This window comes from Diachasma alloeum, unplaced genomic scaffold, assembly GCF_001412515.2.
Source record: "Diachasma alloeum isolate Michigan unplaced genomic scaffold, Dall2.0 Dall_scaffold_00180, whole genome shotgun sequence".
In the NCBI taxonomy this organism is placed as follows: domain Eukaryota; kingdom Metazoa; phylum Arthropoda; class Insecta; order Hymenoptera; family Braconidae; genus Diachasma; species Diachasma alloeum.
Genome location: NW_021680346.1, coordinates 3,679,875 through 3,692,394, shown reverse-complemented (window position 1 = coordinate 3,692,394; position 12,520 = coordinate 3,679,875). Strand labels below are relative to the sequence as shown.

The 12,520-nt window shown below is 35.9% G+C and overlaps 2 protein-coding genes across 2 annotated transcripts; both read right to left on the bottom strand.

Moving 5' to 3' along the window:
• Positions 1 to 839: 839 nt before the first annotated feature.
• LOC107044288 (insulin-like growth factor-binding protein complex acid labile subunit) lies at positions 840 to 2,511 on the bottom strand. The gene has a single exon (XM_015266099.1). It carries the CDS (start codon positions 2,411 to 2,413, stop codon positions 1,133 to 1,135), a length of 1,281 nt encoding a protein of 426 aa, XP_015121585.1. The 5' UTR covers positions 2,414 to 2,511; the 3' UTR covers positions 840 to 1,132.
• Positions 2,512 to 6,070: 3,559 nt separating this feature from the next.
• LOC107043771 (leucine-rich repeat-containing protein 15-like) lies at positions 6,071 to 7,351 on the bottom strand. Its single transcript, XM_015265408.1, has 2 exons — positions 7,258 to 7,351; positions 6,071 to 6,906 (listed from the first exon to the last, which is right to left on the bottom strand). Exons 1-2 carry the CDS (start codon positions 7,349 to 7,351, stop codon positions 6,071 to 6,073), a joined length of 930 nt encoding a protein of 309 aa, XP_015120894.1.
• Between the last annotated feature and the right edge of the window lie 5,169 nt (positions 7,352 to 12,520).

Sequence of the window (12,520 nt, the reverse complement as noted above, 5' to 3'; positions counted from 1 at the left end):
GTTTGCAGATTGTTTTTTTTTTAAAGTAAATGAAAAAATATTAATCCATGCGAAAAAGTGGCAACATCGTCGGGAGTTTTTTTTTCACCAGGAGCTGACACCACTGGCTCGAGGGAGCTCCAATCACAACGCTTCATCGCTCAAGAGACGTTTAAATTGACCGCGCTACCCCCACCCGATCGGTACTTCACGATCGTTGCTGCTCGTTTGGGCTGCGTGCGCAGAAATTTCATTTTTCAGTACTTTTTTCGCTATTATTAATAAACAATGCTCCTAGGCGACAATCTTTTTCACTCAAAAAATCATTGATCACATGTTCTAAATGTGTCTAAAGTTGCATGACTTTGGCTGCTTTTTTTCCTTGAGTTTTGCAGTTTTTTTTGTAATTTCCATAAGATCGCGGGTTAAATGACCACTTTTTCAAAAATTCATAATAAATTAACCATGTTCCCCAGCAGTCTGAAACTTTGCACACGCCTTTTCCATCATTTAAAGAATACGTAAAAAATAAAAAATAAAAAATTTGCTGCTTTTTTCCTAACCCTCCGGGCTCGCCCGATTATCCTTAAATGGGCCAGCGTCACCAAATTTGTAAATTGATAGTGATCCGTGACTGGTGAAATTTTTAATAACGTAACAACGTGGAAATTAATATTATTCCGTCACTTAAATTATTGTTATCTGTTGCGTTAAATGAATAAGGAAATAAGAAGCGTAAATTCGATAGAAAAAATTGATCAAAAAATTTGTAAATTGATAGTGTTTCATGATTTAAAATATTGTTATTTGTTGGGATGAATAAATGTCAAGAAAAAAAATGATTTCGATGGAAGAAAAAATTAATGCAATATTTTTTTTTAATAGAAAGTATACTATATAAGAAAATACGAAAAACAGAAATATCGATCATTTGAAATAATAATTCTTTTCAGTAAAATATAAAAAAAAATTCTTCCAAAGATACTGAAGTGTTGTTATTGATGACATAAAGTACCAAAAATTCTATAGGGGCCAGAAAAACGGGCGACAATATGTTTGGCACCAAGACTACGGCGCCAAAAAGTTCTGTTCCGCGCGGAGAATCCCATCTCTGGTTGCCGAATGAAATGCCTTACACAAAATCCTCATCATTCTACACATGACCACAACGATCGATGGCCAGCATTTGAATTGAATTACCCACACCCCAGCTATCTCTATCAACCTCAGCCTCGTTGATGTAACAAAGTGCTACCCATCGAGCTATCAAATTCCTGAATGCCTGTGGCTTAATTTCCGTGATGTTGTTATTACGGAGATCCAATATCTCACCAACACGGAGACCAGCGAACGTGTCGCTTCCCAAAACACTGATGTTATTATCTGTCAAATCGAGCGTGTGGAGATTTAGACCCGAAAATGCTCTCGGCTCGATGTGCTGTATAATATTGGAATCCAAATTGAGCATCGCAAGTTTAGGGCAGTCTTCGAAACTCTGGGAGTCGATGTTAGTTATGTGATTGAAATCGAGGTCCAAATAACTCAGATGTCGAAGATTCTGAAAGACTCCAGTAGTCAGATGCTCCAATTGGTTGTACGACAGAGCAAGATGATGGACGTTCAATCCAGCAAAGGTAAACGGTTCTAGTTCCTTTATCTGGTTTGAAGTCAAATAGAGAGTTTTCAAACTGGGTAGTCCACTGAATGCATCTGCAGCTATCTCTTGGATACCATTTTTCTGCAAATTCAGGTGTTCCAACTGATGAAGACCATGAAGAATTCCAGATGATAGACTAGCTAACTGACCTTCATGCAGCCCCAGACCTTTCAAATTACGAAATCTCTCAAAAGACTTCGGTTCAATAGCGCTTACCCCACGTATTATCCATAATTGCTTGAGTTGTTCAGGAATTTTTGAGAATGTTTTGGGAGTAATGATAGTAATTTTTGAGTCGATTAATTTTAATACATTGAGATTTGGAAAGTCAGCGAAAAATTCGTCACCCAGTTTCGAGAAGTCAACTCCTGTCAATCGGAGATCTTCAAGTGCTTCGAGATGTTTGAAAGGATTCAATTCCACTGGAAACTCCAAACATTTCAGCTCGAGGGAAGTGATGTCAGACAAGCCCTCAAATGATTCTGGCGTTACATTGATGACCTTCGGCGTGCAGTTCCACGAATTCAGATTGCCCCATAACTTGAGCTTATGGATTTTCACTTCTCGGAATGCATATGGAGCTATGGCGGAGACATTGGCTACAATTAATGAGAGACTCTGAGAATCTTGTTTTTGATTGACGGATGTTATCACCTCGGAGTCGACGCAAACTTCGAAGATACCAAGATTATCCAGCGTGCACTGTGGACCCTCGTCTGCGCTGATTGAAGATATTGACGCAACAATCCAAATCGAGACGAGTAAAAATCTATCCATATTTCAAATGGTGTTGCCGCGGCTGATGAAAATCGATGACTACCACTTGATACTGCGTTTGAGAAGTATGTGTGCAGAGCTAATTGCAATTTACTCAGCCTCGGCTCTGACTGACTACAGAACTTTTATCATCCCCATTATATAGATGTTTGTCACTATCGATACTTTGTTGTAGAGCTGCTCAGTACAGTATCGGTGAGACTCCGAGGCTATTAAAAGTTACCGAGAATGGATGATTCGTCACCCGTTCCGTGATTATTCAAAAGAAGTTTTCAAATAAGTGTGATGTACATTCTAATTGTCACAGACAAAGGAGAGATTTGTGGGGAAATAAAAGACGGAGCCTACGGTTACGAACACATTATGGATATTTTTATGACATTTTAGTTCCACTGAAATTTCAAGAAATTTCGTCATTGATAATTCAAAACTTCATACAAACGTCACCCATTCTGTAGACTGATGAAAAGTAGGTTTCAAATAAGTTTAATAAATGAACGAATCTGTCAATTTTGTACATGAAAAATTGTCTGAAAAATTGAAAAAAATTATTTTCTTTTTTCTTTATCGGAAAGTATAGTCCAAAAGATGAAAAATGAGCATAACCGGAACTCTCTAACTCAATTATTGGCAAAGATATTGAAGATTCATTATTTTTTTCCTTAAAAACTTATTTTATCAATTCTAATTACGAGCCACTAAGAATAATTTAAAAAAAATTCAACTCATAGATTTTCTGTTTGAGTCAGATGAAGGGTCATGAGGGTCAGAATAAGGGTCACGAAGGTCACAAGGGTCAGGTTAAGGGTCCAAATAAGAGTAATAAGGATCACAAGGATGAAATTAAAGGTCGCAAAGGTTATATTAAGGGTCACAAAGGTCACAATAAATATTATGGGGGTCATATGGGGGTTGGCGAGCGGAGCGAGCAGGGGGCGTAGCCCCGTAGTAATAATAGTAAATGCAGAAGGCTATCATCCTTGGGTCCCTTCTTCTACTTAGGCAGCATGATTCTGGACTGCAGTGGAGCTCACCCTTCGGTTAGAGGTAGCACAATTGTAGAGCGATTAGGAAAAGTTTGCATCGTTTATCTTGCTGGGCGATCTTCGAGGTGAAGTCGGAGCTTTCGAGGATCGTTTAACAATCTCATTAACGGGAAAAGAAAATAATTATCAATATCCTATAAAAACATGAATAGAATCCATTTTTCTATACAACTCATTCTATTGGAATATTTTCTGTAGAATTTCCCGTGCTAAAATTTTCAAGATTTGTTTGTTCAATTTTTCATCAAATGAGAAGAATAGCAAAATTGAGCAAAAAAAATTGGAAAACTCAGGTTGATATGTCTCATTAGAAAAAAAAAATGTATAGAAAGAGGAAATTCTACCGATTTTTCAATAAAATACATACAAATACATTCATTTTCTATAAATGAACAAAGAATTTGAATTTCGTGAATATTGTTGAATAAACAAATTCCAAAAGTGCAATTGACAGCCTTGCACTTCAAAGATGATTCTATTCACTGAGAATCAACGAACAATTAAATATAAATGGAATTCATTGACGTAAGTTCCGTATCCATCGAAATGATAAAATAAAAAATTGAAAGGCGTCTTTGTGAATAATGAAGTCATCAAAAGAATGCACTGCAAATATCAAACTCATGAATAACATAATTCCAACTTTTGTCTCAAATCATGCGTCATCTTCAATATTTGCTCTTTAGTCTTTGTACCCATTGTTTTTGAACATAAGCGATAGAGCAGGAATCGTTGAAAAAATCTCCCGTATGTGCCTTATGTGTTAGAATTGTGTTTCAACAGGACGGCATGTTCCTGACTTGAGATGGCACATTGTCGTATCGATAACATTCCTTCATGATAGCCTCTAGTTTTTCTTTAAAACTCAGACAATAGAGATTCCTTCAGAAGTTTTTCATTTTCGATTTTTTTAAGGAGAGAAGAAGAAAAAGAAATGTCAAGTAATTAAAAAAATTATATGAAGATTTTTACACTCATCAAAGTTAGAACTCGTGGGGAAAATTATCAATGATGAATAATATTTTTTTTGATTTTTAAATTTACTTTTCCTTGTAAAAAAATTCCTACTCAACGACTTTTTAATTAGCACGTTAATTTTTTCCGTTCTTATATGAAATTTTTGCAGATATCCCTGGAAATTTAATCACAAATTCCTAGCAATTTCATCTTGACAGGATTTTTCATAGCCGGCGGATTGGGATTTTTTCTACAACTAGCACTAGAATTTTTCTAAAGAATTTCTCTCCGTGTTTTGAAGTTTCATGATAACCGTCAATCATTTCCAAAAAAAAGAAATCACATATACAATGCTTTCATTCAGGAGCAAAAAAGGATATTTTCCCTTTTCAGTTAATTGTAAATTGCGAGAATCAAGCTGAGTTGATGGGTTGAAATTGTTATTAGCGTAAAGAAAAAAACTTTGACTCTCAGTGGAGGACATTTCAAATGTTCTTGAGCGCTCGCGGTTTTCGATAAACATCGTTCAACGAAATAATAATGAAATTGTCAATTTCACTAAAAGTTCCCTGATTGTTCAAATTTTTGTGTAGCAGAAAGACAAGAATTCTTTAATTTACTGGGATTTTCAATGAAATGAAATTGTGGGGATATGTTCTTGAAATATATACGGTTCTATTCGTGAAGCGTTCAAATTTGTATTCCATTATCGATTATTTTTCTGTGATTTTTGAAAAAGTGGTGGCATGAGACTCTGTGCTGATGACATATTTTTCATATTTTCTCCTCAACAATCTACGTGGTTCAGCATTTTGCGCCTTCGAGAGGATACTTGTAATCACTCAAAGAACATAGTCCTAATATTTCAGCTCTGCAGTCGATTTCCTTCTACTCCCATATACTTACTGCGGAAGTCGTAGCTCTCCACCTTTGGGGCTGTGGATACCAAGAATAAAACGGTAGAGGTTACCATTTCTCTACGCGTCACTGGCGTGTTTCACGACAGAGATACCGCGACTATTCGAGCTAGAACGCTATAGCTACCTCCATATCCTAAAACATACCTCCCCTCTGGGGCTATCTCCCGTGCGTGATGTCACACACGTAGTGGGGGGCGATATTCCCCTTGCTCCCTGACACCTGGAGATGTGGTGAGCTAAAGATAGTCCACAGTCTATTAATTTCCTAAATGTAAAAAATAATACACATGGAATACACTATATTTTAAAACGAGAACCCGTCGAAAGATAAAATTCTAAAGTAATCGAATAAAAAATTATTTGAACATTTTCGGAGATTGAAAAAATAATTCCAACAAAACCATATCATTACCATTTAATATGACTACACTTGATGAAAAACCCCAATAATAATAAGACCAAATAACACTTTCGCTCGTAATAATATTTACCGGAATATTTACACTGTTACCCTCTTGATTGAGGATATTTGCGGTCCATGTTACATCCAGGAAAAATTACTGGACAAATGCATTCTGACAAAAAAGATGAACACTGCAAAGGAACAATGGCCATGCACAGGGAAATAATGACAAATGGACGGTAAAAAAGTTGCAGAAAATTGGAATAAAAGTAATTCCCAAATTGACTATAAAGACATTTCTGTGTTACAAAAGCCATGGTTGAAACAGCAATCAGACTCGTACAGTACAATCATCGATGACAAACTGCTCAACTGAAGCAGCTCTATTCCAGCTTTCCACCTCAACTTGGCTCGCATTACGGTAACAACACAATACCCACTTAGCAAGTAAGTCCCCAAAGGCCCGTGGCATGATTTCAGTCATGTTGTTTCCTCTGAGATCTACTAGACCATAAACATGGAGGCCTTTAAAAGTGTTATTATCCAAAAAAGTTATGTTATTATTCTCCAGATTCAACGAATCGAGACGTAGCCTACGAAAAGACTGTGGATCGATGTGGTATATGTTATTATCCTCTAAAGACAAACTGTTAAGTTTACGACATCCTGAGAACATTCTGGAGTGGACGATTTCTATGCGATTGGAGCGGAGACTCAACTTTTTCAGATTTCTGGAACGATTGAAGACTCCACCCGATATATGTTTCAATGTGTTGTTCGCCAGGTTAATGTCACGGAGTTTCACCCCGAAAAAGGTTCCAGCTTTGATTTGACTGATTCTGTTGTTCTGCAATCGGAGGATTCTCAATTGGGGCAGTATACTGAAAGTATCCTCAGAGAATACCTCGATCCCATTGTCTGACAAGTCCAGATATGTCAGACCTCTGAGGCCGTCAAACATGTCAGATGATAGATTGAACAACTGACCTCCGTTCACCGTAAGTTCCATCAAATTATAAAGTCTTGCAAAGGATTTTGGCTCGATGACGGTTATTCTGTCTATCACAGATAGTTCTTCAAGTTTGTCGCTGACATTGGATAATATAGCGGGAGAAATCGTTGCTATGTTGCCGTCAATCAATCTCAGTTCTTCAAGTTTTGGAAAGTCTGCGAAGAATTCTGGAGTAAATCTCGTAATTTCATCGCATCTTAGCCACAAAGATCTGAGTTATTTGAGATTCTTGAAGGGATTTGGTTCCACTGGAAATTTGACGCAATCCATCTCGATGATAAATTCCCCAAGCAAACCGTTGAATGATTCCGTTGTCAACTCAATCTTTTTTGGAATGCAGCTGTTCGAAATCTGATAACTCACGTGAAGCTTGAGAATTTCTACGTTTTGGAACGCATCTGGAGCGATTGTAGAAAAATCGTTCATAAGCAATTTCAGATATGGGGCATCTCTCACTTGAGTGATGGATGGAATGACGTCGGAGGATCCACAAATTTCGAAATTACCGGAGTCATCCAACTTGCAGTAGTTATCTCCATTTACATCGATTGACAATGTTGATATAGTAATATAAATCGTGAAGAGTAGATACTTTCCCATGTTCTGGGGTGCTGACTTCAGGAAATTTCAATGAACTACTGCCACTTGTGATTGCGAGAATTTGTTATATATGCAATTGACTACGGATCACTCGGCTTCAGTTCCGACTGAGTGAGAAATTTTGATGGTTCCTATTAGCTGTTCGCTTTCACCGGTTATCAGCCATACCACTTCCCAGTTATCAGTGGCACTTAAGTGCCACTGATAACTGGGAAGATCAGTCAGTGGCACTTAAGTGCCACTGATAACTGGGAAGATTATTAGTTATGCAAGAATAGCCCGATTTACTTCAATCAATGAAAAGAGGTTTGCACACAGAATAACTTGAATGTAAATTACGCTTCGTTAAGCGTAATTTACGGTTTGCCAAATGTAATTTACTTTTTCGTATTCGTAAATTACAATGATTTTTTCCTTATTTTACGTTTACTCAGTCGTAATTAACCACGGAGATCTTATTTTATGCTGTCGAATGGAAGCTTTGTATTTGGCTGAATTTTAGATTCTCTAATTTTTTTTCTTATCGTTGTTTTACATCGCTTCGACCCGGTTAGGGTATACTGCGATGATGATCAAGACTTTAAATGGTTAGATCGCACCATTCTACTCGGCCGGGATTTGAACTCGGAACCTTTCACATGTGAGGCAATGAACTTACCCACTGCGCCAAGCCAGCGGGCTTATTCTCTAATTTTGATTGTAAATGGTCTAGAATGGTATGAAACGTGAAGAAATGATATTTTTAGGGTCATCCACGCAGATGTATGTGACAACTTGCGTTTTTGGTGATTAATTTTTAGAAAATTCAACACACACATATGAAATTTGTAGATAAAAATCTAAAATTTCAGCTCATTGTAGCTATGATTGAGATCAACTTTGGCGCGCGGTTTTAGCCCGATCGGTCGAATAGTTCCTGAGATATAACAACTTGTTTAAATTTCGTTTTTCCACAATATCACGCAAACTGCTGCATCGATTTCAATTTTTCTTTTATCAAAATATTCGTCTCGACGGTTTCTATCTAGATCAATCAAAATATATGGGGCATTCCATGTCAATTCGACCGGTTTAAACCTTGACCATCTCAAATTCGTTTCATTTTTTTTTCATAATTCTACTCGATGAAAAATCCACCCTGATTTTTTTTCAGATTTTTTAAATCAACTCTTAAATTTTTTATCGATTTTTGAAGTAGATTAACGAGAGCCCCATTTTAAAAATCTGAAAAAATTCACAAAAATTTTATGCTACCAAAAAGTTGTATCCAGCTATTTTTTAGAAAAAAATTACATTTTATCTATGCAATTTACGTTACCGGAAGTGCTGAATCCAAATCCGACGTCGATTTTTACAAGTTGTAATCAGGTCTTTTTATTTATAACATTTTTATTGTTTAATCGATCATATCAAGGAAACGGTTGCAGATAGAGAAAAAAATTTCAAACAAAAGATGTTTGTTATGTAAAAATACACATTTTTTATTATATAACTTTTTCTCCTAACTGCGGTAGATAAAGAGTTATCATGGACGGGAGGGAAGTGGGCAGCACGTTAACACTTGCGCGGATATTGGGGCGCTCCGATGCGTTTATTGGCAAACTCGATCAAGATAAAGGAGAATTGAATTCCGCAGGATAAAATTCATATATTTTTCCATATATACAAATTTTTTGTCATTGAGCACAGTGAGTACCGCAAATCTATTTCCATAGACCTATCAATCTTAGTTTCTTGAAGGACAGATTTGAACTTCAGCACTTAATCATTAAAATCGCATAAGATGGAGAAAAAATTCCATGGAGATTCGCCGAAATCTACATTTTAGGGCTTACTTCGACTTGATTATTGACTTGTCTCGATATTCATCAAATATTCAATTCCTTACTGGGCGATTCCACGTGAAACCGGGAGTCGAAAAAAATCGTTGACACCGATTTTGTTCAGTGGGAATCAAAGGCGATAGGAATTTTTTTTACAAGCGAAAAAAAGCAAAATTTAAAAAAAATCATAACTCGTTCAAAAATTTTCATCTTGGACTGAAATTTCAACTGAAGCCTCATCTCATGATATAGAATTGAGGAACAAATCATGACCAAAATCGGAATTCAATTTATAGAAATAACTAGTATTTGCAAGAAAAACTATAATCTGACAATAATGAGTTTTTTTTTGAATCAATGCAGCTATTACACGATTAATTTTTATATTCACTCTAAAATATGCCGTAAAATACTTAGTTGGTAATATCAAATTTTTGTAATTTTTTTCAAATTTTCCAGTAGGGGCCTTCGTCAATCAACTTAGAAAATTCATAAAAAATTAACGGATCAAATGGCAAATCATCAATAATATGTCAAATTCAATGATGAACATTTTTCGTTTGAACCATTCTCCTCTATCTCGATCGAATTTGCCAATAAACGCATCGGAGCGCCCCAACATCCGCGCAAGTGTTACCGTGCTGCCCACTTCCCTCCCATCCATAATAATTCTTTATCTATCGCAGTTAGGAGAAAAAGTTATATAATAAAAAATGTGTATTTTTCTATAACAAACATCTTTCGTTTGATTTTTTTTCTCTGTCTGCAACCGTTTCCATGATATGATCGATTAAACAATGAAAATATTATAGATAAATAGATCTGACCACAGCTTGTAAAAATCGACGTCGGATTCGGATTCAGCACTTCCGTTAACGTAAATTCCACAAATAAAATGTAATTTTTTTCCTAGCGCATACAGAAATAGGGTTAGCGTCGGGTGTACTATTTCTATTTCCACCCTAAAAAATAGCTTGAAACAACTTTTTGGTAGCATAAAATTTTTGTGAATTTTTTCAGATTTTCAAAATGGGGCTTTCATTCATCTACTTCAAAAATTGATAAAAAATTAAAGAATTGATTAAAAAAAATTGAAAAAAATCAGGGTGGAATTGACATGGAATGCCCCATATGTAGATATATACCCGTTCATACAAAGTTTTCGAGATATTTCCGATTTTTAATTTTTTGGCTAAATTCCTTGTACACGCGATAACTCGACAAAAAATTGATTTCACTTTTGTCAGTTCGGGGAAGGGTCAATACCAATCCCCGGACTGGGAAAAGGGAAGGTCAGTACGGAAAACTACTTGACCGATTTCATTTTTTTTTTCAAAATATTCGTCTTCTATCTAGGTCAACCCAAATATGTATATCCATTCATACGAAGATTCCGAGATACTTCCGATTTTGCATTCACAAAAAGATCATTTTTTAATTATTTCATCAATTTTCTTCCAAAAGTAAACTTTCTAATTTTTTTCATTAAAAAAAATGTTTTCTAATGGTTCAATATCGAGATTCAAATTCAGACCTGCAAAGTTTAAATAATACAATCATTGTAAAATGTCCGGGAACTTAGGGTCAAGTGGGACCCAAATGAAAGCTGATGTTTGACTACAAAAGTAGAAAACCATTTCAGTGGAAAAAAAATAGCTAAAGTACTTGAGTATCCTAAAGCATGAACTACAAAGTTGTTGTTGGTAAATTGCGCATTAGTAAATGGTAACATACGTTTCTATTAAGGTCGTAATTTACAATTTCTTGAGCGTCAAATATGTTTAATGAAACGTAAAAGACGCCTCGTTTGTGCGTAATTTACGGTTTTATTTTGACCGTGAAATACGCCCTTTTGGAGCACAAATTCCTATTATCTTAGCGAAAAAAATCAAACAGATATTATATTGGTATTAAAGATAAATTATGCTTAACAAAACGTAATTTACGTTCCGATTTTTCTGTCTGTATATAATAGGTTAATAGGGAAAATTGAGCTTCAAGCAAGTTCTCTATTGGGAGGAGTAATTACTATTTATTCTATCATTGGACGTTTCACTCTGAAAAAAGTCAACCACTTGTATCAATTTGTCTGCTTCGCTAATTCATTGTAATATTTGTATTTTACATCGATTGACGCGACCAGAGTCAAATTCTTCATCTCAATTTCGTAATCGGCTCCAACGCGTGGAAATAATGCATCATCGACGAGTTCATATGCTTCCAGGAAAACAGTTCTCTCACAGATTATTTAGCATGCCTCCTATAAATTTTATCTTCATGTGCTCGAGATATACTTGAGACGTATTGATTCTAATAATTTTTTTGGTTGAGTGACTGGATCAAAAACATTTTTATCATAATTCTTAGGTCTGTCTACACTTGTTCATTTCGTTGAGTGTTTGAGAAATAATAAAAAATGTTCATACTTATGATTTTTTTTTAATCTGGTGACTTTCGGCCACCAATTGTGTCTTTTTCGGCATAGCGCTGGTGACATCTCATAAACCCGAGTCGGCAACACTTTGTGTGTCTACTTTTCAGTTTTCGTAATACGAACTATTGGAGCTAACGTATTTATTTAGTTTTTCATCACGGTGTGACGAAAAGTGAACTTTTCGGCACGCTCCGCGTGCCTAAAAGTCCAATTTCCGTCACATTGTGATGAAATAGTAGTGATATAATCCCACGAGCTAAAAAACATTTTTTCACGAGTTACGAACAATATTTTTCATCACAATGTAGTGGAAATTGGCCTTTAGGCACGCGGAGCGTGCCGAAAAGTTCACTTTTCGTCACAGCGTGATGAAAAATATAGTTCGGATACACGTGCGACGGGGTGCTTTAACTCGTGTGATTGGCAGAACTTCACACTCGTTGCCACCCCGTCGCGCTTGTATCGAAATATACTATTTAAACTTGTGAAGTTAGCGGTATCAATGCAGCTAATTTCCATGTGGACATTTAAAAGTTTCCATTTTCTGTGTTTATTCAGTCAAAAAACACTTTGATTCATCAACATTTTAAAAAGACTCATGGACTAGTGGAGTCACCTGTGCAAGTGTAATTATTTGTCATGTGGACATCGTATTTTGTTCGTTTTCAATCCTATGTAATCAAAGGAACACTGTGATTGAATATAATAGATCCAAAATCAGATCAAAAAAGAAAAAGGCAGAAATTAATAAGGTATATTAAAGACAGCGTGGCAATAAACCACCAAAAAAGGCGCCAAGAAGTGGTAATGAACGAGTTCGAAAGTACAGGGCGCGAAAAAACATGTTATCAAATGCAGTCAACGCAAGTGACCCAATACAGACTTCCGCAATACCGACTGTCGAGTTGGAAT